This window comes from Brassica napus, chromosome C8 (assembly GCF_020379485.1).
Source record: "Brassica napus cultivar Da-Ae chromosome C8, Da-Ae, whole genome shotgun sequence".
Classification (NCBI taxonomy): domain Eukaryota; kingdom Viridiplantae; phylum Streptophyta; class Magnoliopsida; order Brassicales; family Brassicaceae; genus Brassica; species Brassica napus.
In genome coordinates this window covers 2,179,322-2,206,377 of record NC_063451.1, presented here as the reverse complement: position 1 = coordinate 2,206,377, position 27,056 = coordinate 2,179,322, and the positions used below count along the sequence as shown (strand labels likewise).

Here is a 27,056-nt window from a genome sequence, read left to right as displayed (position 1 = left end):
GCTTTGTTGAAAGGCTCAGACAGAAACACTAAGCAAGGCGATTGATCGTAAACCCTAGATCTTGCCGTCAATCTCTTAGTGTCTATTTGCGGATCCCTTCCTTCCTTCCATTCGTTCTCCTTTTATAGGCTCTACATGTCTCTCACTCGTTCGCCCTGGCAGTTTGGGCTTAATTTGATGTTTAATGGGCTGTCCAGCCGAGCGATAGCTTGATGGGCCGATACTGGTCCAGTCGGTCATTTGATCGTGAGGCTGAGTCGATCGAGCGATGGCCTGATGATCCAAGACTGATCCAGTTGATCGGGAGGCCCAAATGATTAGCTTGGATTCCAACACCGATCGTCATGTTAGATCCTGGTTAGTCTCCTGATAAGATTGGTCCGAATCTTATTAATCGACGGGCCTTATGTGAGAATGCTAAATTCCTCTCTAACACTTCAGGTATGCGATAGTGGAGGAACTTGCTGGTTTTGGTGCAAAGATTCACACGTGTGACAGAGACCAAACTCTGCTTGATGAATGCTTAAGTGAATGGAAAGCGAAAGGGTTTCAAGTCACTGGCTCAGTGTGTGATGTATCCTCTCGACCTCAGAGAGATGGGTTGATGAAGACGGTCTCTTCTCTATTCAGTGGCAAACTCAACATCCTTGTAAGTTAATCCTTAGTTTTTTCATTCATTTTTTTTTGAATTACCAGGAGGTTCGGCCAAAGCCCTAATTCCCCCAGACCCGAAACCACATAATGTAATATTAGTTTTTTTCTCAACGGTCATTCGAACTATCTCTGACATTTCATGAATTTTTAATGTCTTTCATCACTATCATTACTTGCTTTGACGCAGATCAACAATGTTGGTACCCTTGTGTCAAAGCCGACTACAGAGTTTACAGCACAAGATTTCTCAGGTCAAATAGCTACCAATTTGGAGTCTGCTTATCACTTCTCGCAACTGGCCCATCCTTTACTTAAGGCATCAGGATTTGGTAGCATTGTGTTCTTGTCTTCAGTATGTGGGGTTGTCTCATCTGGTTTTGTATCTATATACAGCTTAACAAAAGGTTCACTCAAAACCCTTTTTTTTTAAATGATGTCTATATATACACATCTAAGCAACTTGAAATGCAGGAGGCATGAATCAACTGGCAAGGAACTTGGCATGTGAATGGGCAAGTGATGGCATAAGGGCTAACTCTGTAGCTCCTTGGATGACAAAAACTCCTCTTGTCCAAAAAGTAAGCTAAAACGTTTCTTGTTCTTCTTTCTTTCTTTCTTTCTTTCTTCTTGTAATAACCTGAATCTTGGCTTTTTTTCAGCGTCTTGACGATGAGAAATTTGCGGAGGCTATCTTCTCAAGAACTCCATTAGGTCGTGCGTGTGAGCCGCGTGAGGTTGCCTCGTTGGTTACCTTTCTTTGTCTCCCTGCAGCTTCTTATATAACAGGACAAACCATTTGTATTGATGGAGGTTTCACTGTTAATGGCTTCTCCTACAAGCCAGAGGTTTAAACCCTAAAAACACTTCCAGAACAACAATGTTGTAGTAATGTATTATAATTTAGTTATATATATTGTTGAAAACTAAATAATATCAAGCTTATGAACTTTTAAACTTTTGTGTTTTTTTGTTGTTTCTTTTGTGCACCTTAAACTTTGTCTTGGAAAGCAATTGGAAAGCAAGGAACTGATGTATCAGCAGATCTATCAATGTAATAACAAAGGGAATACTAGAATGAAACATTTCTAAAGAACATTATTACAAGTGTGTAGATTATGATCAGTTTGGTGCGTTTAGGGTTTGCAGTTGCTGAATCCGAAGGAGCATCTGAAATAAGATCAAAGTCATCTAACTCAGATGGCGATGGGGCTGAAACTGAAGGAAGTAGAGTGAGATCAAACTCTTTTGCTTTGCCTTCTCTACTAAAGCTCCATCCAATAACATAATGATTACTCGTCATGTTTCCCGTGGATGCTGAGAATCCGACATACATCTTGTCGTTAAAAATCTCTGTAAGATTCATCTTTCTTGACAAAAGAGGAAGTTTAGGTTTAGAAATGTCAAGAGGAGCCAATGTGACGTTAAGAACCATCTCCACTCCATTGTATTCGATCCAAGCCCGAATCGGATCTTTGCTAGAAAGCTTCAAGGTTATATTCTTGATATGCCGGTTTGAGAAAAACGCAGCTGGTGCAGATTCAACTGAGACCAAGCCGTTGACGTCGATCCCCACGTGGTTACCGTCGATGTCAAGAAACTCGTTTGACTTCACCGTGTCAAACTCCACCGCGAGGATGCGGTTTGTTGAGTTTCCGTTGTTTGAAGCGTTGAAGAGACCGAGAAACTGACTCGCCATGGCTCTGGTGAAGTCCATGGTGGGAGAGATCATGAAGGTTAGGCCATGACCTGGTGCGCTGATTGAGAAAACGAAACTTGTGGAGAAAGAAAGAGGGTTTGATGAGTTAGAGTTGTTGAAAGGTATGGGGAAGCCATGGAAGGCTTGACCCATTTGCCTCCTCGTGGTGTTTGTTAGCTCCAAGATACCACTTGGGAGGATCTTTGTGGATCCGTAGTTTAGTATATTGCCTTTTAAGAATCCATGGTGAAGAAACTCGGTTTCTTGTTGTTGACTTAAGACGCCAGAAATTAGACATAAGTGAGTGATAATGTAGAGAGTAATTGATTTGGATGTAACAGCCATTGATGGAGAAGTAAATGAAAGAGATTAGAGTCTAATGCTTGTCTTATTAATTGTTCTCTCGTAATAATGTATATAAACTACATGGAAACAGACCATTTATTTTAACTATATGTTAGCTTAATATAAGAAAAATATATTTATTACCAGAAAACCAATCAGCACTTGACGTTTTATCAGCTAAATCTTTTTGTTGACAAAAATAAACCACCGAAATTTTCTTTATTATATAGAATCCATGTATTAAGACATAATAAAATCTGACAAAATAAATTCATTTCCATTGAAGTAGTAAATGATGAACTGTTCAAGTCTGAGTTTAGCTGATCGTGATACGTCGTAGGGCCAAACTTCCCAAACTAGCCTGGTATACAATAAAATAGATCCAAACAAGGTTTTTTCAAGAAATACGTGCAAGTAAGAATCTATACGTATTGTTTATATAAAAGCAAAAATAATAATTGACTCGAGGCTTGTCATCACTTTAACTAATTAACAAATGTGTAAATTAAACAACCAGCTGAGTGAGAATATTATTGATAAACCCGAAAGGTCGAAACTAATTAAAATCCAAATGATTTCATATGGGGTCTAGTTTGTGCATCCAACAATCCAACCAAAGTAATAGAAGCTGCTACAAAACAGTATTTTCACAATACAAACGATTGTTTTTATCTATACATTGTATTCATAGAAATGAGGGATGGTTGGCATCTTGACCTTTGTTCTTTGTACAGATCTGGTTAAGGCTCTCCAGGAATCTAACCCAATTTGTAAATCTCGTCTTAAGTAAATCTATTTTTTAACACATCCTTCTAATCTAATCATTAAAATCTTTCTATTTTGGTGGTGGTAGTTTCTATTTGGATGAAAATTGAAATTAAAACAAAATTTTAAATGTTTAATTATATTCTGTAAATAAAACTTGATATTATCTAATATTTTTCATTGGTTATTAATATTATGTTCATATACCGAAGCCCAAACTTTTTAGTGTTGTTTTAAAATTTCTAACCACATTCTACATTTGTATTAATGTATGTTAAACTCTCTTTCATGGTTTATGGGAATCGTTATAATTTTTTATCAATTAATTTAGTAAAACTTCATAATACTCCCTAAATCTGTGAAATAACCACTATAAAATCGGTATTTTCTTTAAAAAACAGAGACAACAAATGCTACAAACCTCTTTCAACATCATCATATGTTAGTGCATGATGCAACTATGCATTAAAACAATATTGACATATTTTTTGAAATTTTCTCAAAATCTATATGTTAACCCCTACAAAAATATTAAATTTTGGTTAATGTTTTATATACCGAAGCTTATAATCTTTAATGTTGTTTTAAAAATTTTAACCACATTCTACATTTGTATTAATGTATGCTAAACTATATTTCATGGTACATGAGCATCGTTTAAATTTTTTTAATAATTAATTTAGTAGAATTTCATATACTCCCTAAATTAGTGGACTAACCATTATAAAATCGTTATTCTCTAGAAAAATAGAGACAACAAAATGACCAAACCTGTTTGACCATCATCATATATTAGTACATGAGGCAACTATTCATTAAAGCGATATTGCTATTTTTTTTTATTTTTTTCTCAAAATTGCTATGTTTTAAAATTTCTATGTTTGACCATAAAGAAATATTGCTATGTTTTAAAATTTCTAACCACATTCTATATTTGTATTAATATATGTTAAACTCTCTTTCATGGTTTATGGGAATCGTTATAATTTTTAATCAATTAATTTAGTAAAACTTCATAATACTCCATAAATCGGTGAAATAACCACTATAAAATCACTATTTTCTTTAAAAACGGAGACAACAATGGCTCCAAACCTTTTTCAACATTATCATATGTTAGTTCAAGATGCAACTATGCGTTAAAACAATATTGTCATATTTTTTGAAATTTTTCTCAAAATCTATGTGTTAACCCCTATAAAATATTGAATTTTGGTAAATGCTTTATATACTGAAGCCTATAATCTTTAGTGTTGTTTTAAAATTCTAACCACTTTCAACATTTGTATTAATGTATGGTAAACTATCTTTCACGGTACATGAGAATCATTCAATTTTTTTTATTAATTAATTTAGTAAAACTTCATATACCCCATAAACTAGTGGACTAACCATTATAAAATCGTTATTCTCTAGAGAAATATAGACAACAAAGGTTCCAAACATCTTTAGCCATCATCATATATTAGTACAGGAAGCAACTATGCATTAAAGCAATATTATTATATTTTTTGAATTTTTCTCAAAATCTATGTATAAACAACCCCTACGAAAATATTGAGTTTTACGTCAAACGCTCTATATACTAAATCTTATACTTTTTACTATTGTTTTAAAAATTTTAACCACATTCTACATTTGTATTATTGTATTTTAAACTCCTTTTCATAGTACATGGACATCTTTATAATTTTTTATCAATTAATTTAGTAAATTTCATATAATCCCTATATCAATAAACTAACCATTATAAAATCGCTATTTTCTAGAGAAACATAGACAACAAAGTTTTCAAGCCTCTTTGACTATCATCATATGTTAGTTTAGGATGCAACTAAGTATTAAAAAAATATTTTTTTATTTTTTATTTTTTTTAAAATCTATGTATAAAGCCATACGAAATATTGAGTTTTACGTTAAACGCTCTATATACTGAAGCCCAAACTTTTTTAGTGTTGTTTTAAAATTTCTAACCATATTCTACATTTGTATTAATGTATGTTAAACTCTCTTTCATGGTTTATGGGAATCATTATAATTTTTTATCAATTAAGTTTAGTAAAATTTCATAATACTTCCTAAATCGGTGAAATAACCACTATAAAATTGTTATTTTCTTTAAAAACAAAGACAACAAAGGCTCCAAACTTCTTTCAACATCATCAAATGTTAGTGCATGATGCAAATATGAATTAAAACAATATTGTCATATTTTTTGAAAATTTCTCAAAATCTATGTGTTAACTAACACCTACAAAAATATTGAATTTTGATAAATGCTTTATATACTGAAGCATATAATCTTTAGTGTTGTTTTAAATTTTTTTAACCACATTCTAGATTTGTATTAATGTATGCTAAACTATCTTTCATGGTACATGAGCATCATTCAATTTTTTTTTTATAAATTAATTTAGTAAAACTTCATATACTCTCTAAATTAGTGGACTAACCGTTATAAATCGCTATTTTCTAGACAAATGGAGGCAATAAAAGTTTCAAACCTCTTTGACCATCATCATATATTAGTACAGGAGGCAACTATGCATTAAAGCGATATTGCTATATTTTTTTAATTTTTCTCAAAATCTATGTGTTAATAATAACCCATACGAAAAATATTGAGTTTTACGTTAAACACTCTATATACTGAAACTTATACTTTTTATTGCTTTTCTAAATTGTAAATAAATTCTAAATTTTTATTAATGTGTTAAACTCTCTTTCATGGTATATGAGAATCGCTCTAATTTTTTATCAATTAATTAGTAAAACTTCGTAATACTATCTAAACTAGTGGAATAACCACTATAAAATCGTTATTCTTTTGGAAAACAGAGACAACAAAGGTTTCAAACCTCTTTGAACATCATAATATGTTAGTGCAGGATGCAACTATCCATTGAAAAATATTGTCATATTTTTTGAATTTTTATCCAAATCTATGTATAAATCGCTATGAATATATTGAGTTTTACGTTAAACGCTCTATATACTAAATCGTATATTTTTTAGTGTTGTTTTAAAATTTATAATCACATTCTACATTTGTATTAATGTATTTTAAACTCTCTTTCATGGTATATGGACATTTTCTAATTTTTTATTAATTAATTTTGTAAATTTCATATAATCCGTAAATCAGTGGACTAACCATTATAAAATCGTTATGTTCTAGAGAAACATAGACAACAAAGATTCCAAGCCTCTTTGACCATCATCATATGTTAGTTTAGGATGCAACTATGTATTAAAATAATATTGTTATATTTTTGATTTTTTCCAAAATCTATGTAAAAACCTATACGAAATATTGAGTTTTATGTTAAACGCTCTATATACTGAAGCCCAGACTTTTTAGTGTTGTTTTAAAATTTCTAACCACATTCTATATTTGTGTTAATGTATGTTAAACTCTTTTTCATAGTTTATAGGAATCGTTATAATTTTTTATCAATTAATTTAGTATAATACTCCCTAAATCGGTGAAATAAGCACTATAAAATCATTATTATTTTTTTTTAAAACGGAGACAACAAAAACTTCAAACCTCTTTCAACATCATCATATGTTAGTGAAGAATGCAAGGATGCAACTATGCAATAAAACAATATTTTGTCATATTTTTTTATTTCTTCTCAAAATCTATCTGTTAAACCCCTACAAAAATATTGAATTTTGGTAAATGCTTTATATAAAGCCTATAATCTTTAGTGTTGTTTTAAAATTTCTAACCACATTCTACATTTGTATTAATGTATGTTAAACCATCTTTCATGTTACATGAGCATCGTTCAACTTTTTTTTTATAAATTAATTTAGTAAAACTTCATATACTCTTTAAATTAGTGGACTTAACAATTATAAAATCGATATTCTCTAGAGAAATGAAGACAACAAAGATTGCAAATCTCTTTGACTATCACCATATATTAGTATATAAGGCAACTATGCATTAAAACAATATTATTATATTTTTTGAATTTTTCTCAAAATTTAAACTATATATTACAATTTATTAATATGTTAACTCGCGGTTTAACCAAGATTAACCCAGTGATCCAGAAAGTAGTCTGGTTCAGTTCGGATCGGGTTTTAGAAGCATTGATAAAACCACTCCGCCTAGGAAAAAAGAAAGACGTGTGTGATATTAAGCAACAAATCAAATAGCTGACTCATACCAAATGATTCAATTGCCAAATCCAACACAACACAGGCTATTCAGCTAGAAGTACCAAATGTTTTTCAAGGAGGGCACATTAGGAGCAATTCTAGACACACATAATGAACTAAGTCACAGAACAGCTGCATCAACATGGACGAGAAGACGAGGTTGCAGAATGAAAGACCTCCACAGAGATGCAAAACGGACACTCAGCAAATATGCATTTCCAGCTAAAATTTTTTCACTGCAATTCAAACAGGTAGTTTCACGTTTGTTTCAAGTTGCTATTTTCTTTAAGAGACTTGAGTCTTCTGTAGCCCTTATCGGTACCAAAGATCCTGAAGAACACCAAGATGAAATTGTTGAGGTACCTATTACAAATGCAAAGAGATAATAATAGCTCAGATCAGATGTTTACCAGTCCATATACACAAAAGTTGAAGAGTAGTTTCCAGACTTTGTGTAGAGGAGGCGGTGATGGTAGTCATGGAAGTCAGCACTGTAACCATATTAGTGAAAATTTTCAATTATTAGCAATCTGTTAAAGCTTTTAAGTTTTCAAGAGAGCTGGCTAGGTAATGTGATCTTACCCTCCATACAGAGGAAGGAAATTTGAGAGACTCCATGGGAAATGATAGCCACAATGTGCTTCCACTGTCTCAAGCACTCTCAGAACCATCCATAACCAGAGCGTAATCAGGTGGGGGCCTGTGAGAGCTGGACCAACTATGGTAGCAAATCCCAGGAATAGAATCTCTGCGGGGTGAGCATATTCTGATGTCAAACCGAACGGTGTGGCATATCTGGGATAATTATAAAATGGCTGCTCTCTCAAAACTTATCCAAACTTAAAAAGAGTAAAATATGAACTGAAACTTACTCATGATGCACACTGTGGACGTTCTTGTAAAGCCATTTTGAGTGCAAGATCCGATGTCCCCAATAGAAAACAAAATCCTCAATGATGAAGTAGAACAATATCTGGGCAGACACTTCTTTCCTGCAGGAGCATCACCAAAAGAGGGTCTTATATGACCTGATCAAACATAAGCTCAGGTTCTTTCATGATGCTAGACACTGACACTCTTTTTTTTGAATTGCCAATTGAAAGAGTTTAACATCAGAACCCAAAGGAAAAAAAAGCTTCAAGCACTAAAGGAACCTGATAATACCAGGAGGGTAGAGGAAAACTGCTTCGCATTCCCATGGCTTTGAAGACAGGATAGGAAGCCATCATGAGGGGCAAATTCACGCAGAAATGATAAAGCAACAGGCGAGTGATACATTTTCCTTGAGCAGCAGGTGTGTTGTTTTTTGCCTGCATGTGACCAAAACAACAGTATTTGTTGATCATAAAACAAAGAGAAGCTGAGAGAAAGGACAATAAATTAGTTTAATCAGTGAAACAACAATTTTTATTTTTAAAATCAGTCATGAACTGGAAGAAACAATTACACAAGTGACTGATTCCTTGGTGATCAACCTAATAAGAGATCCTATTGAAACGAATCACGAAAAAGTATCAATATCAATATCAAATTCATACATACCTGAATTTTGTACTTGGTGAGAAAGCCATGTCTTTCGAGGTAAATAAAAGGGAGACCAGATAAGAAGAAGACGCTTTCATGGAGGAGAAAACTCCCGATGCAGGCCAGTTGAAAGTCGCTAAAATGCGTCACAAGGTACTGCCATCAGCCATAGAAAAACAAAAGGATCAGCAATTACATTTCAGTGCTGCGATAAAAAGCCAAGATAGCCAAAAGAAACTATGGTAAAAGAAAAACATTTAACTGATGGTAGTATCATCATCATCAATTGAGTCTATCTTTCTTTCTGCATCAATAAGTGGTAAAAGTAACCAGGAAACAGTATTGCTTGTAACTATCACGTATTTCACTGAAGGTTGAACTCTTTTACTAGAACGGATCAAATGAAAATAATCTCCTTGACAAAAAAAAAAATATGTGCAAAATCCAAAACGGTGATTCATCTGAAGGGAGCTTTCACGTTTTGAGCAGATAGAGACTCTCTACGCCCAGATTCAATTCACTAAACAGCTGTTTGAGCTCCAAACGCTCTCTAGCATAGTCAAATCCAGATCTAACGCATTACTGTAATCGAATACGAGCTCACATTTTAATCCGATGGATCGAATCAATCCAAGAAGCGCAGCGGATCACATGTGACATAAATCGCCCATGTAATCACAATGTGGCGAGGTGAAAGTAAGCGAAGAGACGGAGACAACATGTAATTAATCGATGAACACTAGGGAATCGGAAACAGGGAGGAGAATGGAGATATGAGGTACCTGCCAACCGGATTCGACGAAGGAACCCATTGCTGGATCTATTCGCAGAGAGAGAGGTGTGAGAGAGAGGAGAGGCAACGAGTGAAGAGAACAAACAGACTGTCACCGTGCGAAAATATCTTCTTCTTCTTTTTCACCAACTAACTTTTTTGACCGTCTCTCTCTCAGGCGGACTTTTTCTCAGTGCAGTAAATGCTTTACACGGACACCCCTCGTGCGCATCACCCTCCACCTCCATTTCTTTCTAAGATTTAATGGTCTCCACGTCTTTATTTTATTCCTCTTTTTGTTCCCACATTTTCAGATCTTTATACATGTAGCATCTTATGTGAAACGAGCACTATTATCAACTTATGATCATGTCTCTCGGTGTCATATAATCATAATATTTCACAAAATAGAAAAGCTCTGATGGTTAGACTGATTTTATCAGAGCACCATTGGCTGCTACTATTCCACTGATATACACCATGTAACACTGTAGCAAAGGGCTTCATCTATGAAATGGAGATGCATAAATATGTTTAGTTATAACAATAAAGAAACAAACAAAAAAAATCTTTCCTTTTTGTGGAATGGTGTGAATGATCACAGTTTCAATACAGCTAAACATACTGTTGTAACATAAATCGAATTACCAAAAAAAAAAGAAACAAAGAGCTGGAAAGAAAAAAAAAAAGGTATGCTATACTTTTGCTGAAGTTAAGCCAAGAAGGTAAGAGATCAAAAGAGATAAGTCTTGAAATTGATTAGTCATTGCCATATAGCTGGGGAGGAGGTAACTAGGTAGAACAGCAACCTTTCCTGTTAGCTACAGATGAATCCGATATGTTAATAGCAGTACCTTGCCCCGGAACAGGAAGCCCACCTGCAGCTTCCTGCGCCGCCAAAGCTTTCTTGCTTATAATATGATAAATCTCAGACAAGATCGTCTGAAACGCTTTCTCGATATTACTCGCTTCCAAAGCAGACGTCTCCAGAAACGACAAACCTTCCTTCTCAGCCAGAGACCTACCATCCTCATCAGCAACGGATCTCAGGTGGTTTAGATCAGATTTGTTTCCAGCCATCATGATCACAATGTTGGAATCAGCATGGTCCCTAAGCTCGCGCAACCACCTCAGAGAATTTTCGAAGGTCTGTCTCTTGGTGATGTCGTAGACGAGGAGAGCCCCGACGGCTCCTCTGTAGTAAGCGCTTGTGATGGCTCGGTAACGCTCTTGTCCTGCTGTATCCCAAATCTGAGCCTTCACTGTTTTGCCTTCTACCTATAGAAAGAAACAGGCATGAACATATTAGATCATATCTTGGTTAAATGTTATACCAATTGGTTTAACTTCCTTTTACTAAACCGATGTAATATATAAACGAAACCATGTAACAAACTAGTTTTGGGCATATTATCCAAAACCCGAAAACCGAACCGAAACCGAGACCGGACCGAAAATTTTAAAACCCGAACGGTTCCTATATTTCCAAATCCGAAAAACCGAAACCGAATTGAAAACCAAACAGGTACCCGATTATTTTGAATATATTAAAAAAATATGCAGAAAAACCCGAACTACCCGAATATTTTTTCGGGTTTAACTCGGGTTTTGGGGATTTCTTCCAATTTTTTTGGCTTTAAACACAAACAAAACCCGAATTATTTATATTCCGGTTTAATTTCGAGTTTTATGAAAAAAATAGAAACCCGACCCAGACCCAACATTACCCGAACCCAACATTACCCGAACCCAACATTACCCGAACGAACCGATCCGAAAAATGCCTGGTTCCTAAAAGGTTTCAAAACACTCCAACCTAAATAAGCAGAACACCGGATAAACCGACCGACCCGAAAAAACGAATGCCCGGCACTATAACAAACTCTAGCTAGCTTTAATTGGAAACATTCAATATGGTATCAGACTTAGGCAATCAGAGCCATCCATGGCTTCTTGGTCTTCAACATTCGTGAGTCTTCGAGCTTCTCTGAGTGCCGATTGATCTCTACCTTCCCCAACCTCGTTGTTGTTCTGGCGATTCAAACTCGTTTCCAATCGATTCTTGTTTTTCGTTGTTGTTTTCAATAGAACGTGGCGGATCCTCGAGGAGTTGTGTTCAGATCTAAACGATGCAGATTATTCAAAATGCGAGAGAAGATGGATGGATCATCACCTGTAGAGTGCGTGTGGCGAATTCGACGCCGATGGTGGATTTGGATTCGAGGCAGAACTCGTTTCTGGTGAATCTGGAGAGGATGTTGGATTTGCCGACGCCGGAGTCGCCGATGAGGACGATCTTGAACAAGTAATCGTACTCATTATCTAAACGATGATTCGCCATTTGTCTCTCTCTCTCTCTCAGATCCTAGCGTTTGATCAGGATGGATCGAGAGTGGAAACTTTTTTTTTTTTCTTTCTGCGATTACTTTTTTTTTTCCTTTCGTCTCTCTTCTCTATACGTTAACTGAAACACCCATTTTATAGTTTTAAGCTTCTTTTAAATTTTAGAATTATTATGTCAGTTTAACCAGTAAAAAAAATAAATAATCTCAATAATTTGGATTTTTATCATTATTAGGGGTTGAATGTTATGGTTAACGTTTATGATGTAGCGTTTAAGATTTTCAAAGCTTAGTTTTAAAAGTTGAAAATTTATTAATTCTTAATGTATTAAAGGTTTATGGACTAATGAGATATATGGGGTGACACTTTTTTTAAATAAAATTCATGTAAGATTTGAGCCGAAAGTTTGATTCAACTCAAGATTTGGGCACAAATAGTTGTATGTATTATGTTTATGGACTAATGGGATATGGGCTCAACAGTAGTGCGCATTTTATTTTTAATTTCTTTAGATTTGAGCCCATAATCCTGATTTAAATTACAGATTTTGGCCCAAAACTTTATAAAGAAGTCAATTGAGCCCCGTCATCCTTGACAAGAAATAAAATAATAGAAAGAAAATAATCTCTCCCACCAATTTCATTTGCTTTCCTTTCGACTGTCAGACTCTTCTCTTTCTCTTTCTGCACCAAATACTTTTCTTCATCTCTCCGGTTGCTTTTAGAACAATCCCCTCTCGAGATTCAGGTTAGATATTAGTTTCTCTTCTGCATGTGTATCTTACTGATTCCCAATGGTTATTTTTCGGTCAACCAATTTAGAATCACATGTATTAAACCGAACCAGATTTTGAGATTTCAATCGAATGTTCTTGGAACTGTTTTTTTTTTTCAAAGCTATGGTTATCTGATTGCATAACAAGAAAATCTGTTATTTATGATTAGTAAAGAAGGTAAGGCGAAGTGGTTGAGGAACTTGATCACAATGATGGAGCGACAATCTCTAATGAGATTATGGAGCAGTTTCTTATACATATCCACACTGTTTTGGATGCAAGTTCACTCTCACTCTGAGTATCTAATTGGACTTGGAAGCTACGACATCACCGGCCCTGCCGCCGATGTCAACATGATGGGCTACGCTGACACGGCGCAAGTCGCGTCTGGTATCCACTTCAGGCTCCGCGCTCGGACGTTCATTGTCTCTGAGCCACAAGGGAAGCCTGTTGTGTTTGTTAACATCGACGCTTGCATGGCTTCACAAATTGTTACACTAAAAGTGATCGAGAGGCTCAAGGCAAGGTATACGCATGCGTCCTAATCGTTTCCTAGGTTGAATAGTAATCGCTTAAGAGTGGATTTAGATAGATAATATTAGGCGAAATAGTGTTAAGTAACCAACCGAGTACCGTGAACCCACAGTTTGATTCCCCTTGGCCACCATGGGATTTATAAATGTCGGGCATTGGGGTCCACAGATTAGTTGGTCGGTCACGGGACACTGTGGTTAAGTATTCTACTTAGTCTGTACTATGAACTAATTAAATTTAATTTAAATTAACTAAAAAAAATTGTAATTAAACTTTCTTTTGTAGATATGGGGACCTGTATACAGAAAAGAATGTTGGCATCAGTGGCATTCACACTCATGCTGGTCCAGGAGGCTATCTTCAGTACGTTGTGTACATTGTAACATCACTTGGCTTTGTTCGTCAGTCATTTGATGCGCTTGTGGATGGAATTGAGAATAGTATCATCCAAGCTCACGAGAACCTCCGTCCTGGATCAATTTTTATCAGTAACGGTAAATGATTGAAGATGTTACTCTTCTCTATTGGCTATGGCTCGTTTGGCTAAATTAAACTTACCTTGTAGGTGAGCTCTTGGATGCTGGCGTTAACCGGAGTCCAAGTGCATATCTTAACAATCCTTCAGAGGAAAGGAGTGAATACAAGTATGATACCGATAAAGAAATGACTCTCTTGAAGTTTGTGGATGATCAGTGGGGTCCAGTAGGTAGTTTCAACTGGTTTGCTACTCATGGAACTTCCATGAGTCGTACAAACTCTTTGATCAGTGGGGACAACAAGGGCGCTGCAGCAAGATTAATGGAGGATTGGTTTGAACAGAGGGAAGAGCTTATTTCAGATGAGATACCTAGAAGAGTTTCAAGCATAATCAGAAATCATCAGGACAGCCGTAAGACTTTATCACAACTGCACATTGTGTGTTTAATGATGAAACAAGAGAAAAAGTTGAGTTTGTTTGTATCTGACGCAGATGAGGAGTTGCTGGAGCTTGCATCTTACTTTGAGTCACAACCTGGTAGGGCTGCAACTAGAGTATCGAGTTCGGCGAGGCGTGTGCGGAGTCCCCTGAGGAAGGCGGACAAGCCTGGCTTTGTTTCTGCTTTCTGTCAGACAAACTGTGGTGACGTTAGCCCAAATGTGCTTGGAGCGTTTTGCCTAGACACTGGTCTTCCTTGTGACTTTAATCACAGTACATGCGGTGGGAGAAATGAGCTGTGCTATGGGCGTGGACCAGGGTATTACAAAATTTTAGATAAGCTCAAAATTTTATTGAAGATTAAATTCTCATGATTTTATTATTTGCAGGTATCCTGATGAATTTGAGAGTACACGTGTAATTGGTGAGAGACAATTCAAAAAGGCTTTGGATCTTTTTAATAAAGCGTCTGAAGAGCTACAAGGGAAGGTTGATTACCGCCAAGTTTACGTTGACTTCTCACAGCTTAATGTGACACTAACCAAAAAAGATGGAAGTTCAGAGGTTGTAAGAACATGTCCTGCAGCAATGGGTTTTGCTTTTGCTGCTGGAACCACAGATGGACCAGGAGCATTTGATTTTACACAGGGAGATGATAAGGTATTAGTCAAAGTGCCAATAAGTTAATATTGGCTCCATGCTTTCTCTTTCTCAAGTCTTGCTTTTGTATAAATCAGGGGAACCCTTTCTGGAGGATGGTGAGAAACGCTCTTAAGACACCTCACAAGAAACAAATGGATTGTCACTACCCAAAACCCATCTTGCTTGACACTGGAGAAATGACAAAGCCTTATGCCTGGGCTGTAAGTAGTTTACAGTTGTGAAACTCCTTTTGAGTATTGTTTACGGTTCTAACTTTGTCTCATTGCTCTCCAGCCGTCAATTCTTTCATTGCAAATTCTACGTATTGGAAAACTCTTCATTCTCAGCGTTCCTGGAGGTAGTGGAGGAATCTGCGGTTTTGTCACACTTCATGATAATGAGTATTAATGTGATGTTTAATGTTCCTGACTGTCTTGCTTGTCAGAGTTCACAACTATGGCTGGAAGGCGTCTCCGTGATGCTGTCAAGACACAGCTTAAAAGCAGCGGTGATAAAGAACTGAGCGGTGGTGAGATTCACGTGGTGATAGCTGGGTTGGCGAATGGCTACTCACAGTATGTGACTACCTTTGAGGAGTACCAAGTGCAAAGATATGAGGTAAAAGCTTCTTTTCACACTGGCTCCTTCTTGTTCCACTTAATATGTATCTGTTGCATTTGTCAGGGCGCGTCTACGTTATTTGGCCCACATACCCTCACTGGCTACATTCAAGAGTTCAAGAAGCTCTCCAAATCTCTCGTCCTTGGTAGGACTGTTCAGCCAGGGCCTCAGCCACCTAATCTCCTAGACAAGCAAGTGAGCTTCCTCACGCCAGTCGTGATGGACTCAACTCCTGGCGGAGACAGTTTTGGCGATGTAATCTCGGACGTTCCAAAAAACTTGTCCGTGAAGAGGGGAAGTGACCTGGTGGCTGTTGTATTCCAGTCAGCTTGTCCTAGAAACGATCTATTGACAGAAGGTGCTTTATCCTTACGTCTGCTTCTAAGTCATAGATAGTTTCAAAATGAGTGGCTTGGTCATTGTTTGAGATATACTTTGTTCATGGCAGGTACGTTTGCTCTGGTGGAGAGACTTGAGAGGGAGGACAAGAGTTGGACCCCAGTTTATGACGACGATGACCTATGTCTGAGGTTCAAGTGGTCGAGGCCTAAGAGGTTTAGCTCCCGGAGTCAAGCCACGATAGAATGGAGAATTCCTGAGTCTGCATCACCAGGTGTTTACAGGATCACCCACTTTGGTGCTGCAAAGAGGCTCTTTGGTTCAGTCCAGCATTTCACAGGCTCGTCTAGTGCCTTTGTCGTAACATAAACAAGTAGAAACTAAAGTAGAAGTATAGTTGTTTATAAAATAAGCCTACATGAATGCCTGTCTGGTGCACGTATCTGTATGATGTTATGCACTGATGTTGAGATGTCAAATGGAATTCAATACAGTTTTTCTTGTAACTATTCTCATACAAAGTATGTTGTTGCTCTAGTGAATTGGAGTTAGTATCTTACCAAACTTTGTTATCATAAAGCATATAACAACTGATTCTAGAGGGGGCATACAAAGGAATTACACAATAACATTATCAAGGAAACTTACACTCCACTACCACACAATAATATCAACAAGGAAACAAAGGGGTCTTGGGCCTTAGTGTCTTCTTCATCTTCTTCTATCTTAGGCGCCAGATAGTAACGAATGTAACCCATCTCAGCTACCTTATACTCCACCACTACTGGTAGTTCCGACGATAAGCTGATAGTAACTCTGTCGGACAATGGAGTTGCCTTAGTGAAGGAATTCATGTACCTTGTAAGAGATGGATTACATCCCTCCACAAGGCCCATCGAATAACAGGTCCTAATCTAGCAAGTTGGATTAGTTTGGACGGCTCGGCGGCTAAACACGTCAGTTCGACCTTAGAGTACTTTTAGCCGGTCGAGTAAGCCGACCGAAAGTACCCGGCTTGGAGGGAACTTTGTCCAGGCCCGCATACTCGGTCTCTCGCATCAAGGCCCAAAGAGGTACGAAATTAGGGCATCAAGGACAGAAGACCTATAAAAGGGGGAGAGGAAGCAACAAGAAATGGGACTTTTGGGGATTTTACACACTAAGCGGCTAGATCTAGGGTTTTAGCGATCTCTTTGATCTTGTTGCTCTCTCACTCTCATGTCACTCTTGTAACCCTTTAGTTCGAATCTAATAAAACGTCTTTAGTCATCCCATTTCTGACTTCTTTCACTCTAGTCGACTGAATCCCGTTCAAACAATTGGCGCCCATTGGGGACTGACTAAAGTAACGTTCTAGATCTACATGGTTCATGACGACGCCACCGTGGGCGCTCCGGGCGGAGAACAAACCCCTACGCCCGAAGCCGCGCCACCCATCACCGCAGATTTCATGAGCTCTATCATGGCTCGACTCGCTCATCAAGACGAAGTCCAAAAGACGACCAACGACCAATTAGCTGCTTTTGTCGCGGCACTCACAGCTCCCGATGGCCAAACGAGCCGTCCCCAGCAGATACGTCGTCGCCTCTTTAACACCAACCCAACGGCGACCGGAGGCGACCACGTCTCAGACGACTCGGAGCCTAATGAAACCCTTCTCGCCGACACCCCCCCCCCCAGTAGGCTCCGATCCCGCAACCATACGCGAGATCGCCGAGCTCAAACTCAGCTTCCAACAAATGAGCGAGAAGATCCATCAGGTAACCAGCGCGGCCCCGCAAATCGAGAGCGTGCTCGCTGCAACATCGCGCACCCCTTTCACTAGCGCGTTGACTAGTGTGCAACTCGGAAAGATAGAGAAGCTGCGCCTACCCGAGTACAAACCCGGCGGAGACCCGGTGGAACACATGACAGCTTTCAACATCGCGATGGTGCGGGCTCGACTCTCCGATGAAGAAAGGGACGCATGCTACTACCAACTATTCGTCGAAACTCTCCACGAGCAAGCCCTAACCTGGTTTTCCCAGTTAGAGGAAAACTCCATCGGAAGCTTCTGTGACTTGTCAGCAGCTTTCCTCAAGACTTACATTATGTTCACCAAGCGCAGCGCTACCGCCTCTAGCTTGTGGAACCTTAACCAAACCAAAGACCAGAGCCTCCGCGACTACATGGAGAAGTTTCAAAGCCGTAGTCTCGAGGATTGAAATCCCAGACGGTATTGCCATCGACGCCCTGCGGAACACATTGTTGGTTCGTTCTAAATTCCGAGAGGATCTATACCAAAACCCAACTACGTCACTCCAGGATGCTATCGCGCGCTCTGATAATTTCATCCGAATGGAAGAAGATACTAATGTCATTCTCAGCAAGATGAACGCACCCAAAGCTCCAGCGGCTAAAAACGCCAACACGCGACAAGAACCGCGCCAGCATGCCCCAATCGACAAAAACGGCCGCAAAGACGAATACATCTATGTCGTCAATGAGAACAACGTGCCGGTTTCAACTCTCGTAGTCCGCGGAGAAGGTTGGAACAAGTGGGTAAGGGAGCTCGATTCGTCCGACAAACCAGTCGACGTCGTTTGCTCGACCCAGGCCACAACAGCAGCAGGTTCAGCGGCAGAACCTTCCAGAACCGTCGATCTCACCAAACACTGCAAATATCACGACGTCAAAGGGCACGATACGACAGAGTACAAGTCACTCTATGCGCACTACCTCTCATCCCTAGCAAGTGGCGACTTCAAGTTCGGACCCCTAAAGGCTAAGCCGAAGAACGGCAAGAGCTGGAGCAACAATAAAGAAAGGAGAGCCCAGCGCAAAGCTACAGGCAAAGGTCGACATAGCGAAACTCAACATTGAGACGACGAGGAGGATGCACCAATGGGTAACGGCGAGGGAGACTCCTCAGCCGACGAAGAGCAACCAGCTAACCGCAGGCGCATTGAGGTTATACTCGCTCAGCAAACCTTGTCGTCGGACAACGAGAACGATGACACATCTGTACTCGAAGATTTGAGAGATGTTCTGAAACGAAAGTTTGAATCCGAAGATAACAACAGCTCCACACACAATGATCTCCGAACAACGTTGGATGCACGGAAGTCCCGGCGTATCTCAACAGGTGACCCCGATCCCAAAGAGCGCTCAAACGGTGACCTTCGAGATAAACTTAACGCAGGAGCATGCGATCTTCGCATCCGTCTCAATCGTTCGAAATCCACTGACCTCCTGAGGCGTTTGGAGCAAACTAAGACATCAAGCAACGACACTCCGTCGTAAAAAAACGACAGCAGCGTACCAACCGATTTACGCGCCTTCTTAGACTCCAAGCAAGTAAAAACGGGACAACAACTAAATGTCATCATGGGCGGTTCTCCTCCTTGCGGAAACTCTGTTCGCTCCGTCAAGGATTACTGTCGACAGGTCGCGACTTCGCAGAGGTGGCTGACTAGGCCGCCAAGACAACCTCCGATAACTTTTTCGCCGGATGACGCTGAGGGGATTCACGTACCCCACAACGACCCTCTTCTTGTCGTCCTTGGAATTGGGGAGTACGACGTCACCAAGGTCCTCGTTGGTACATGAAGCTCCGTCGACCTCATCTTCCGAGGAACTCTGCAGAAGATGGGAGTCGATCTCGACGACATAAAACTATCCTCCAGAACATTAACCGGCTTCAACGGATCCTCCAAAACAATACTGGGAACAATCTGCCTTCCGGTACGCGCATGTGGAGTCACTCGAACTGTCAAGTTTGCCGTTGTAAGCACGAAGGCCCCTTACCATGCTATACTTGGAACCCCCTGGATACACTCAATGCAGGCCATTCCATCTACTTATCACCAGTGTGTCAAGTTCCCCGGCACAGACGGAAAAATCAAAACATTGCGAGGGGATCAAAAAGCCGCTAGAGAACTCCTAGTCGCCACAGTTAAACTCCAACGATCGTCTCTATCAGTTAACTCCATTTCTCCTCCAACCTATAAAGTCTGCTCCCAGGAAGGCGAAGTTGATCGGAGATAGGCAACGCTTGTTGTAGGAGATGGATTACATCCCTCCACAAGGCCCATCGAATAACAGGCCCTAATCCAGCAAGTTGGATTAGTTTGGTAGGCTCGGCGGCTAAGCACGTCAGTTCGAACTTAGAGTACTTTTAGCCGGTCGAGTAAGCCGACCGAAAGTATCCGGCTTGGAGGGAACTTTGTCCAGGCCCGCATACTAGGTCTCTCGCATCAAGGCCCAAAGAGGTACGAAATTAGGATACCAAGGACAGAAGACCTATAAAAGGGGGAGAGGAAGCAACAAGAAAAAGGACTTTTGGGGATTTTACACACTAAGCGGCTAGATCTAGGGTTTCAGCGATCTCTTTGATCTTGTTGATCTCTCACTTTCCTGTCACTCTTGTAACCCTTCAGTTCGAATCTAATAAAACGTCTTTAGTCATCCCATTTCTGACTTCTTTCACTCTAGTCGACTGAATCCCGTTCAAACATAGCTCAGGACAAATGAGAGTGACACTGGCTCGTTCATCTCTACCAGCATAATCGCTTGTCTAACGATTTAGAGTTACTGATACAATCCAATTTATATGCTTTTTTCTTATTTTCCGGCGGGAATTTTAATTCTAACACATTTGCTACCCGCTAATTCGAGGTTTGATTTGTAATTTAAAAAGATAAAAGTTAATTTTGCATTACTGGTAAAAGTTTCGGGTTTATTTTGTAAATACGTAAAAGATAAATCACACGCGGGTTTTGACCTATTATTAGGGATAGATAGCACCGTCGTCTGCCGTTACCTTGTCGTGCTCGAGATTGAAATCGAGTGAATCGCGAGAAAGGAAGAGAGATGGCTCATAGGATTCTCAGAGATCATGACGCCGATGGATGGGAGCGCTCCGATTTCCCAATCGTCTGCGAGTCTTGCCTCGGTGATAATCCCTACGTGCGAATGGTAATTCTCTTGCTCGTTAGATGAGATTTGAGTACTCAACCTAGTATAAGTTAGGTTTGGGATTTCAGAAGCTATCAAACTCGTCGGACCTTTGGTTTTCAGATCCAGATTCGTCTAGTTACATTTCGAATTTGATTATTGCTGATTGAAGTGTTGTTTGTTAGTGTGTAGACCAAATCAGAGAGTATAAGGCGAGTGTTGATTCCTCTCTTTCACTCTCTTGCTCGTTGATGAGATTTGAGTACTTAGCCTAGTAAAAGTTAGGCCTAGTGTTTAATTAGTTATCAGATTCGCTCGGAGCTTTGGTTTTGAGATCCAGATTCGTCTAATAACATCTCGAATTTTGATTATAGCTTTCTGATTGAAGTGTTATTTGTTAGTGTGTAGACCAAATCGGAGTATAAGGCGAATGTTGATTCCTCTCTTGCTCGTTGATGAGATTTGAGTATTTAAACCTAGTAAAAGTTAGATTTAGGGTTTAAGAAGCTATAAAAATCGTCGGAGCTTTGGTTTTTAGATCCAGATTCGTCTAATTACATTTCGAATTTTGATTATTGCTTTCTGATTGAAGTGTTGTTTGTTGGTGTGTAGACCAAGGCGGAGTATGATAAGGAGTGCAAGATATGCACACGACCTTTCACGGTGTTTAGGTGGAGACCTGGGCGTGATGCTAGATACAAGAAGACGGAGATTTGTCAGACTTGCTGCAAGCTGAAGAATGTGTGTCAAGTCTGTCTTCTTGATCTTGAGTATGGTCTTCCTGTTCAAGCTAGGGACACTGCGCTTAACATTAGTACTCATGACTCTATCCCAAAGAGTGATGTTAACAGAGAGTACTTCGCTGAGGAGCATGACAGGAAGGTATGAATGACCAACTCTCACATTAATGAGTAACTTAGTTTTTCACATGGTGGGGGTCTTATTCAAGTGATTTTTTTTTTCTGTTATGTAGACTAGAGCTGGACTGGATTATGAATCTTCATTTGGGAAGATGCGTCCTAATGATACGATTTTAAAGCTTCAAAGAACAACACCGTACTATAAGAGGAATCGAGCACATGTTTGTAGTTTCTTCATAAGGGGTGAGTGTACTAGAGGTGAGGAATGTCCTTACCGGCATGAGATGCCTGAAACAGGAGAGCTTTCTCAGCAGAACATAAAAGACCGTTATTATGGGTAAGCTATTTTCTTCTGTATGCGTTGACTTTGTTGATGTTTAGTTGCCTTCTCAAATGCTTGTTTCAGTACCTCCCCTAATGAAGATCTCCCTTGATAAAGTTTGTTTAATTTTACATGTATCTGCTATGGTACTACTCTTTGATCAGTTTTAGACATTCATTCTTTGGAAGCAACTAACATATATGAATCGTGATGTTCAATTCTTGAGCTGAACTTAGCTATGTTCACTTAGTCTTGTTATAGCCTTTTCTAATTTTTTGTTCTCTTAGAGCATCAACATTGAGGGTATCGTAATGGGTCTCTCTCATGAAACCTTCAAGTCTTTGACGTTGATGCTATTAATGTATTAGTCTTAACATATATGAATTGTGATAGTCAATTCTTGCGATGAACTATGCTATGTCGTCGGCTCTCATGTAGTCTCATTTATTCATGTCAAACAGTCGGTTTGAACTATTTCTAATTTTCTTTTACATTTTCGCAGTGTTAATGATCCGGTTGCGATGAAGTTACTTGGAAAAGCTGGTGAGATGGGCACTTTAGAATCACCAGACGATCAAAGCATCAAAACGCTTTATGTCGGTGGACTTAATTCAAGAATTCTCGAGCAGGACTTACGAGATCAGTTCTACGCTTATGGAGAGATCGAGTCCATCCGAATCTTGGCAGACAAAGCATGCGCGTTCGTCACATACACAGCCCGTGAAGGAGCAGAGAAGGCTGCGCAAGAGCTCTCCAACAGGCTAGTCGTCAATGGTCAGAGGCTAAAACTCATGTGGGGAAGGCCTCAGGCTCCCAGACCTGATCAAGATGGTTCGAACCAACAGGGCGGTGTGGCTCATAGTGGTTTGCTACCTCGAGCCGTTATATCTCAGCAACATAATCAACCGCCACCGATGCAACAGTACTACATGCACCCACCACCACCTAACCAAGACAAGCCTTATTACCCGTCTATGGACCCACAGAGAATGGGTGCAGTCATTTCAACCCAAGAAGCTGGTGGTTCAAGCACCACTGAGAACAACGGAGGTTCGTCTTCTTCTTACATGATGCCTACGCACCAGCTATACCCGCCAGCACCATATGGATATATGCCATCGCCTTACCAGCAGCAGTATCCTGGTCCTATGCACCACCACTATGCGCCACCTCCAGCTGCTTACCAATCGTACCCACAGCAACCTGGTCCTGAATCAAGACCTGCACCAAGCGCAGTCTCTGCTCCACCACCTGACTCTGCACCTGCTGGATCTGGAGCACCTTCAGGATCCTATCAACAACCTCCTGCTGCTTCTACTACTACTGATTCATCTCAGTAGAAGAATCCTTGCTTAAAATGTTCAGCAACTTTTATGTTTAAAAAGCTTTTTATACTCTGAATGAATCATTTTCAGCTGTTTTAGTTTAAACTTTGAAAAATATTATTTCCCAAGTCGGTTCTTAATGAAAGTTATCAAATCCAAGTTTTAAAATTAAAATGGTGACCAAATATCTTTTCTTTTATATACTCTTGATACCACCAATAATTTTTTATTATCTCATAAAAAATCATCTTCCAAACATTTTTTCTGTTTTAATATTTTTCCATTCATCGACGTTGCTTTCCGACGGGGAGACTTAGAGCTAACTATCGAAATTTTGGATTATCTGGCAGATTGGTTCTCAATGTACCTTTATGGCCAATTTCACATACACATTCTTTAATAAAATTTTATTATTAACAAAATGCAAACAACCTGAACTCCAAAATAAAGAAACCCTACCTAAGTAGCAAGAAAGTTTGTGAAGATGCTCAAAATACTAAGTAGAAATAACTATCTAGTTCTGCTTAAAATACTTCCTCCAATGCCAGTGCTTCTTCCAACGCTGTTCAGCCATATCCTCAATAGGAACACCTTTGGTCTCAGGTAGAAAGAAGATGACAAACAGTCCCATGATAACATTCATGACTGCGAAGAAGAAGAACAAGCCCGATCGGAATCTGCATAGCGCCGACAAGAAGAACTGTCCGATAACGAATGTGCAGACCATGTTCATAGCCACTGCACAGAAGTAACCTGCATTTCTCACTTCAAGAGGGTAGATCTCAGACGGAACAAGCCATCCCAATGGTCCCCACGACCACGCGAATCCAGACACGTAGATGCAGATGAGAATCAGTACAATAAGTGGCACGGAGCGACTTGTAATGGGTCCGATTAGGTGTAAGTGTTTTAAGAGCAAGGCTCCAATAGATATCTGAAAACAGAGTTAACTTGTTACTCAAGTAAACTTGTGACGCAAGTGAAAACTATGTTTTATTTTTTACCTGTGTAGCGGTCATTTGAGTTGCTCCTTCGACCAAAAAGAACCTCCTACCGAGCCTATCAACCATGACAACGGCGATAATCGTAGCGACTGCGTTCACACCGTTTGTGACAACGGTAGAGATCAGAGAAGCGTTGTTACCGCTCCCCATGGTCTGGAACAAGACAGGAGCGTAGAACATAACTACATTGATTCCAGTGAACTGCTGGAAGAACTGAAGCAGCGTTCCGCACACCAGCGGCGGTCTGTTCTCGCTTTTGGTGAAGAGTTCTTTGAAAGGGCTTTTCACTTTGTTAGAAATCTCTGTGGCGCGTTTGATCTCGTTGAACTCGAGTTCAATGTCTTCAAGGCCTCTGATCTTCCTTAAAACTCTCTTCCCTTCTTCGTCTTTACCTCGCTCGATGAGGCTAGCTGGTGTCTCGTGGATGAAGAAGGAACCTATCAAGAGGATCAAGGCTGGAACAGCTGCACCACCAAGAGAGTATCTCCAGCCGTCTTTCACCGTAGACGTTAAGAAGTTGACATAGCTTGCTGCTAGGATTCCAATGGTGATGAGAAACTGGAACATGAGGTTTAGTCCTCCTCTGATTCTAGCCGGTGCGATCTCTGAGATGAACAATGGAACGGTCTGCATATGTATTGGCATACAAATGTTGGAAACAAGATCAGTCCATGAACTTAACGGCTAAACAAAACTCTAGATAGAACGGTCCTGAGAATAGCCAAGTGAAACATTAACCGAGAGGGTGTTATAGACATAAGCAAAAAAATATATTAGCATATGGTATCTAAAACTTTAAAATAATGTACATAGAAAAAGGTTCTAAAATTTGCAACGAGAAAAAATTATTGAAAAGTTACTAAATTGTTTAAGCTCGTAAAATCTCAAGACTAGTTTTGCATTGACCAAATCCTAATATTTTCTATTAACATATATAAATATTAAAAATTAAGTTAATATATAAAAACTATATTAGCATATGATATTATTGAAAAGTTACTAAATTGTTTAAGCTCTTAAAATCTCAAAGACTAATTCTGCATTGACCAAATCCTATTTTTTTCAAATTAATATACATAAAAATTTCTCAAAATCTCATGACCTGCTGGCCTAGATGAAATGTAGATAGAAAGTTGTGAGGATTATGACCTGATTACCAAAACCGATGCCGCAGCCAAGGAGGATACGACCACCGATCAACATGCCGAGTTCTTGGGCAAAGAAGTTGAGGATAGCACCGCAGAGGAAGAAGGCTGAAGCAGACATGATTATAGGTTTTCTTCCAAACCTCCTGGATAAGTATGAAGCGGCTAAACTGGCGAAGATACCAGCTAAGTATAGAGAAGAAGTGAACAACTGCAAAAGCTGGTCATCGAATTTACAGTAGTTGTTTTCGTGTACTCTGTGTTTCTTCTCGTACACGTGATGGAAAAACTTTATCAAAAAAGTGTCCATACTCGTCACACCTCCTGCATTTTTTAACCACACCCATTACTAAAACATCAATCAGACAATGAGACAAGACTAGTTAAACCCTAACCAAACAAACAAACCTGAGATTCCTATGTCATAACCAAACATGAGACCACCAACAGCGGCAATGATACTGCACATGAAGACTTGAAAAGTATTCTTTGCAGGTAAGGAAGCACCTTCTTCAATATTCATCACACCCATAACCATTTTTTTTATCTCTTTCTGTCTAGCTCTTTGTTTCTAAGTATGTGTATTACCACAGGTTTAGTTATATGTGTTTCTTTTATAGTTGAGTTGGGAGCGTTTTGGATAAACTATGATTTTCCCCGTAAATATCTTATAGACCCGATTTTTTTGGTTGAGTTGAAACTACTTTAGATAAATACGGTGGATACATCTTCTTGGGTTTAAGAGTTCTTCTTAGCGAGTTTTTTTTATATCAAGATAATATCGTTTTACAAAGAAATTACAATAACAATATTTTAGAACAATGATGATTGGATCTAACAACCGAGTTTCACTGCAAAATAATATTATATAAAAATAATTTTGAACATGGATAAAAGTTTGTCCAGTTTACATCATTTATCCACATGTTTTTTACCATCAATTATCCACATGTTTAAATACAAAATAAATCAATGAATATTGATAAGGAATGGACAACAATTTAAACAAGCAGATAAAGTTGAGTTACAAAGAAAAAAAATTGTATTTAAGTCGACCAGAAAAAAATCAGTATGGATAAGGCACCTACATAATCGTGAGAGAAGTAACTAACTAGGTCTAGGGTTTAAACCACCAAAAAATAAATAGTGACATTTCCATTTGATCCTAGCAAACCAAGATCATTTTTTTGTGTTCCTTCTTGTAAAATTATAGCCAACGATATTAATATTTTTTTAAGAAAATAAAATAAAATAAGATATGATTAAGAAACTCTTAGGATGGATTACAGGGACAATGACATGTGAAGTATATAATCTTCTTCCGCAGTTTACTCACCTGACTCAAATTCTTCTTTAAGAAACGTTT

At 38.9% G+C, this 27,056-nt stretch overlaps 7 protein-coding genes across 11 annotated transcripts; 3 read left to right on the top strand and 4 right to left on the bottom strand.

The window, feature by feature from the left end:
• The first annotated feature begins 313 nt into the window (after positions 1 to 313).
• Positions 314 to 1,539, top strand: LOC111208891 (tropinone reductase homolog At1g07450-like). The gene is made up of 5 exons (XM_048765949.1): positions 314 to 357; positions 442 to 649; positions 842 to 1,058; positions 1,126 to 1,232; positions 1,314 to 1,539. Exons 1-5 carry the CDS (start codon positions 314 to 316, stop codon positions 1,503 to 1,505), a joined length of 768 nt encoding a protein of 255 aa, XP_048621906.1. The 3' UTR covers positions 1,506 to 1,539.
• LOC111208834 (probable inactive L-type lectin-domain containing receptor kinase III.1) lies at positions 1,514 to 2,725 on the bottom strand. The gene has a single exon (XM_022708378.2). The coding sequence runs from the start codon at positions 2,693 to 2,695 to the stop codon at positions 1,724 to 1,726; it is 972 nt and encodes a 323-aa protein (XP_022564099.2). The 5' UTR covers positions 2,696 to 2,725; the 3' UTR covers positions 1,514 to 1,723.
• Positions 2,726 to 7,605: 4,880 nt separating this feature from the next.
• LOC111208485 (methylsterol monooxygenase 2-2-like) lies at positions 7,606 to 10,164 on the bottom strand. Its single transcript, XM_022707505.2, has 7 exons — positions 9,940 to 10,164; positions 9,176 to 9,313; positions 8,798 to 8,943; positions 8,506 to 8,625; positions 8,216 to 8,428; positions 8,044 to 8,124; positions 7,606 to 7,963 (listed from the first exon to the last, which is right to left on the bottom strand). Exons 1-7 carry the CDS (start codon positions 9,967 to 9,969, stop codon positions 7,891 to 7,893), a joined length of 801 nt encoding a protein of 266 aa, XP_022563226.1. The 5' UTR covers positions 9,970 to 10,164; the 3' UTR covers positions 7,606 to 7,890.
• On the bottom strand, positions 8,797 to 12,379 carry LOC111208577 (ras-related protein RABA2b-like). Of its 2 annotated transcripts, none has more exons than XM_048765644.1 (4): positions 12,103 to 12,379; positions 9,762 to 11,207; positions 9,176 to 9,313; positions 8,797 to 8,943 (listed from the first exon to the last, which is right to left on the bottom strand). In XM_048765644.1, exons 1-2 carry the CDS (start codon positions 12,268 to 12,270, stop codon positions 10,722 to 10,724), a joined length of 654 nt encoding a protein of 217 aa, XP_048621601.1. In that variant the 5' UTR covers positions 12,271 to 12,379; the 3' UTR covers positions 8,797 to 8,943; positions 9,176 to 9,313; positions 9,762 to 10,721. The 2 variants fall into 2 exon arrangements, with proteins under 2 accessions (XP_048621601.1, XP_048621600.1); XM_048765643.1 differs by having other exon boundaries at positions 9,940 to 11,207.
• A 487-nt stretch (positions 12,380 to 12,866) lies between these two features.
• On the top strand, positions 12,867 to 16,608 carry LOC111208576 (neutral ceramidase 1). Of its 4 annotated transcripts, none has more exons than XM_048765642.1 (11): positions 12,868 to 13,019; positions 13,217 to 13,573; positions 13,867 to 14,075; positions 14,147 to 14,470; positions 14,552 to 14,816; positions 14,887 to 15,157; positions 15,235 to 15,360; positions 15,434 to 15,497; positions 15,585 to 15,757; positions 15,824 to 16,118; positions 16,209 to 16,608. In XM_048765642.1, exons 2-11 carry the CDS (start codon positions 13,257 to 13,259, stop codon positions 16,466 to 16,468), a joined length of 2,304 nt encoding a protein of 767 aa, XP_048621599.1. In that variant the 5' UTR covers positions 12,868 to 13,019; positions 13,217 to 13,256; the 3' UTR covers positions 16,469 to 16,608. The 4 variants fall into 4 exon arrangements, with proteins under 4 accessions (XP_022563464.2, XP_048621599.1, XP_022563463.2 ...); XM_022707744.2 differs by having other exon boundaries at positions 12,910 to 13,019; positions 13,222 to 13,573; XM_022707743.2 differs by having other exon boundaries at positions 12,867 to 13,019; positions 14,147 to 14,816.
• A 4,235-nt stretch (positions 16,609 to 20,843) lies between these two features.
• Positions 20,844 to 23,700, top strand: LOC111208744 (zinc finger CCCH domain-containing protein 4-like). The gene is made up of 4 exons (XM_022708125.2): positions 20,844 to 21,055; positions 21,647 to 21,916; positions 22,008 to 22,231; positions 22,719 to 23,700. Exons 1-4 carry the CDS (start codon positions 20,951 to 20,953, stop codon positions 23,554 to 23,556), a joined length of 1,437 nt encoding a protein of 478 aa, XP_022563846.2. The 5' UTR covers positions 20,844 to 20,950; the 3' UTR covers positions 23,557 to 23,700.
• A 144-nt stretch (positions 23,701 to 23,844) lies between these two features.
• On the bottom strand, positions 23,845 to 26,821 carry LOC111209100 (sugar transport protein 2). The gene is made up of 4 exons (XM_022708891.2): positions 26,099 to 26,821; positions 25,695 to 26,014; positions 24,546 to 25,172; positions 23,845 to 24,475 (listed from the first exon to the last, which is right to left on the bottom strand). The coding sequence occupies exons 1-4, from the start codon at positions 26,226 to 26,228 to the stop codon at positions 24,056 to 24,058; spliced, it is 1,497 nt and encodes a 498-aa protein (XP_022564612.1). The 5' UTR covers positions 26,229 to 26,821; the 3' UTR covers positions 23,845 to 24,055.
• Positions 26,822 to 27,056: the final 235 nt, after the last annotated feature.

Bases quoted from the DNA above. Each gene is read 5' to 3' on its own strand.
- LOC111208485 (XM_022707505.2), bottom strand. From the start codon at position 9,969: ATGGGTTCCTTCGTCGAATCCGGTTGGCAG. The intron at 8,944-9,175 runs GTATGTATGAAT...GGTCACATGCAG, and splicing joins TCACCAAGTACAAAATTCAG to GCAAAAAACAACACACCTGC. The intron at 8,429-8,505 runs GTAAGTTTCAGT...TAATTATCCCAG, and splicing joins GTCCACAGTGTGCATCATGA to ATATGCCACACCGTTCGGTT.
- LOC111208891 (XM_048765949.1), top strand. From the start codon at position 314: ATGATTAGCTTGGATTCCAACACCGATCGTCATGTTAGATCCTG. The intron at 1,059-1,125 runs GTTCACTCAAAA...CTTGAAATGCAG, and splicing joins TATATACAGCTTAACAAAAG to GAGGCATGAATCAACTGGCA. The intron at 1,233-1,313 runs GTAAGCTAAAAC...GCTTTTTTTCAG, and splicing joins AAACTCCTCTTGTCCAAAAA to CGTCTTGACGATGAGAAATT.
- LOC111208576 (XM_022707743.2), top strand. From the start codon at position 13,257: ATGATGGAGCGACAATCTCTAATGAGATTATGGAGCAGTTTCTTATAC. The intron at 13,574-13,866 runs GTATACGCATGC...TTTCTTTTGTAG, and splicing joins ATCGAGAGGCTCAAGGCAAG to ATATGGGGACCTGTATACAG. The intron at 14,817-14,886 runs GTATTACAAAAT...TATTATTTGCAG, and splicing joins TGCTATGGGCGTGGACCAGG to GTATCCTGATGAATTTGAGA.
- LOC111209100 (XM_022708891.2), bottom strand. From the start codon at position 26,228: ATGGTTATGGGTGTGATGAATATTGAAGAAGGTGCTTCCTTACCTGCA. The intron at 25,173-25,694 runs GTCATAATCCTC...ATACATATGCAG, and splicing joins GCATCGGTTTTGGTAATCAG to ACCGTTCCATTGTTCATCTC. The intron at 24,476-24,545 runs GTAAAAAATAAA...CTCTGTTTTCAG, and splicing joins CTCAAATGACCGCTACACAG to ATATCTATTGGAGCCTTGCT.
- LOC111208744 (XM_022708125.2), top strand. From the start codon at position 20,951: ATGGCTCATAGGATTCTCAGAGATCATGACGCCGATGGATGGGAGCGC. The intron at 21,056-21,646 runs GTAATTCTCTTG...GTTGGTGTGTAG, and splicing joins ATAATCCCTACGTGCGAATG to ACCAAGGCGGAGTATGATAA. The intron at 22,232-22,718 runs GTAAGCTATTTT...ACATTTTCGCAG, and splicing joins ATAAAAGACCGTTATTATGG to TGTTAATGATCCGGTTGCGA.
- LOC111208834 (XM_022708378.2), bottom strand. From the start codon at position 2,695: ATGGCTGTTACATCCAAATCAATTACTCTCTACATTATCACTCACTTA.
- LOC111208577 (XM_048765644.1), bottom strand. From the start codon at position 12,270: ATGGCGAATCATCGTTTAGATAATGAGTACGATTACTTGTTCAAGATC. The intron at 11,208-12,102 runs GTGATGATCCAT...TTCTTTCTATAG, and splicing joins TCGCCACACGCACTCTACAG to GTAGAAGGCAAAACAGTGAA.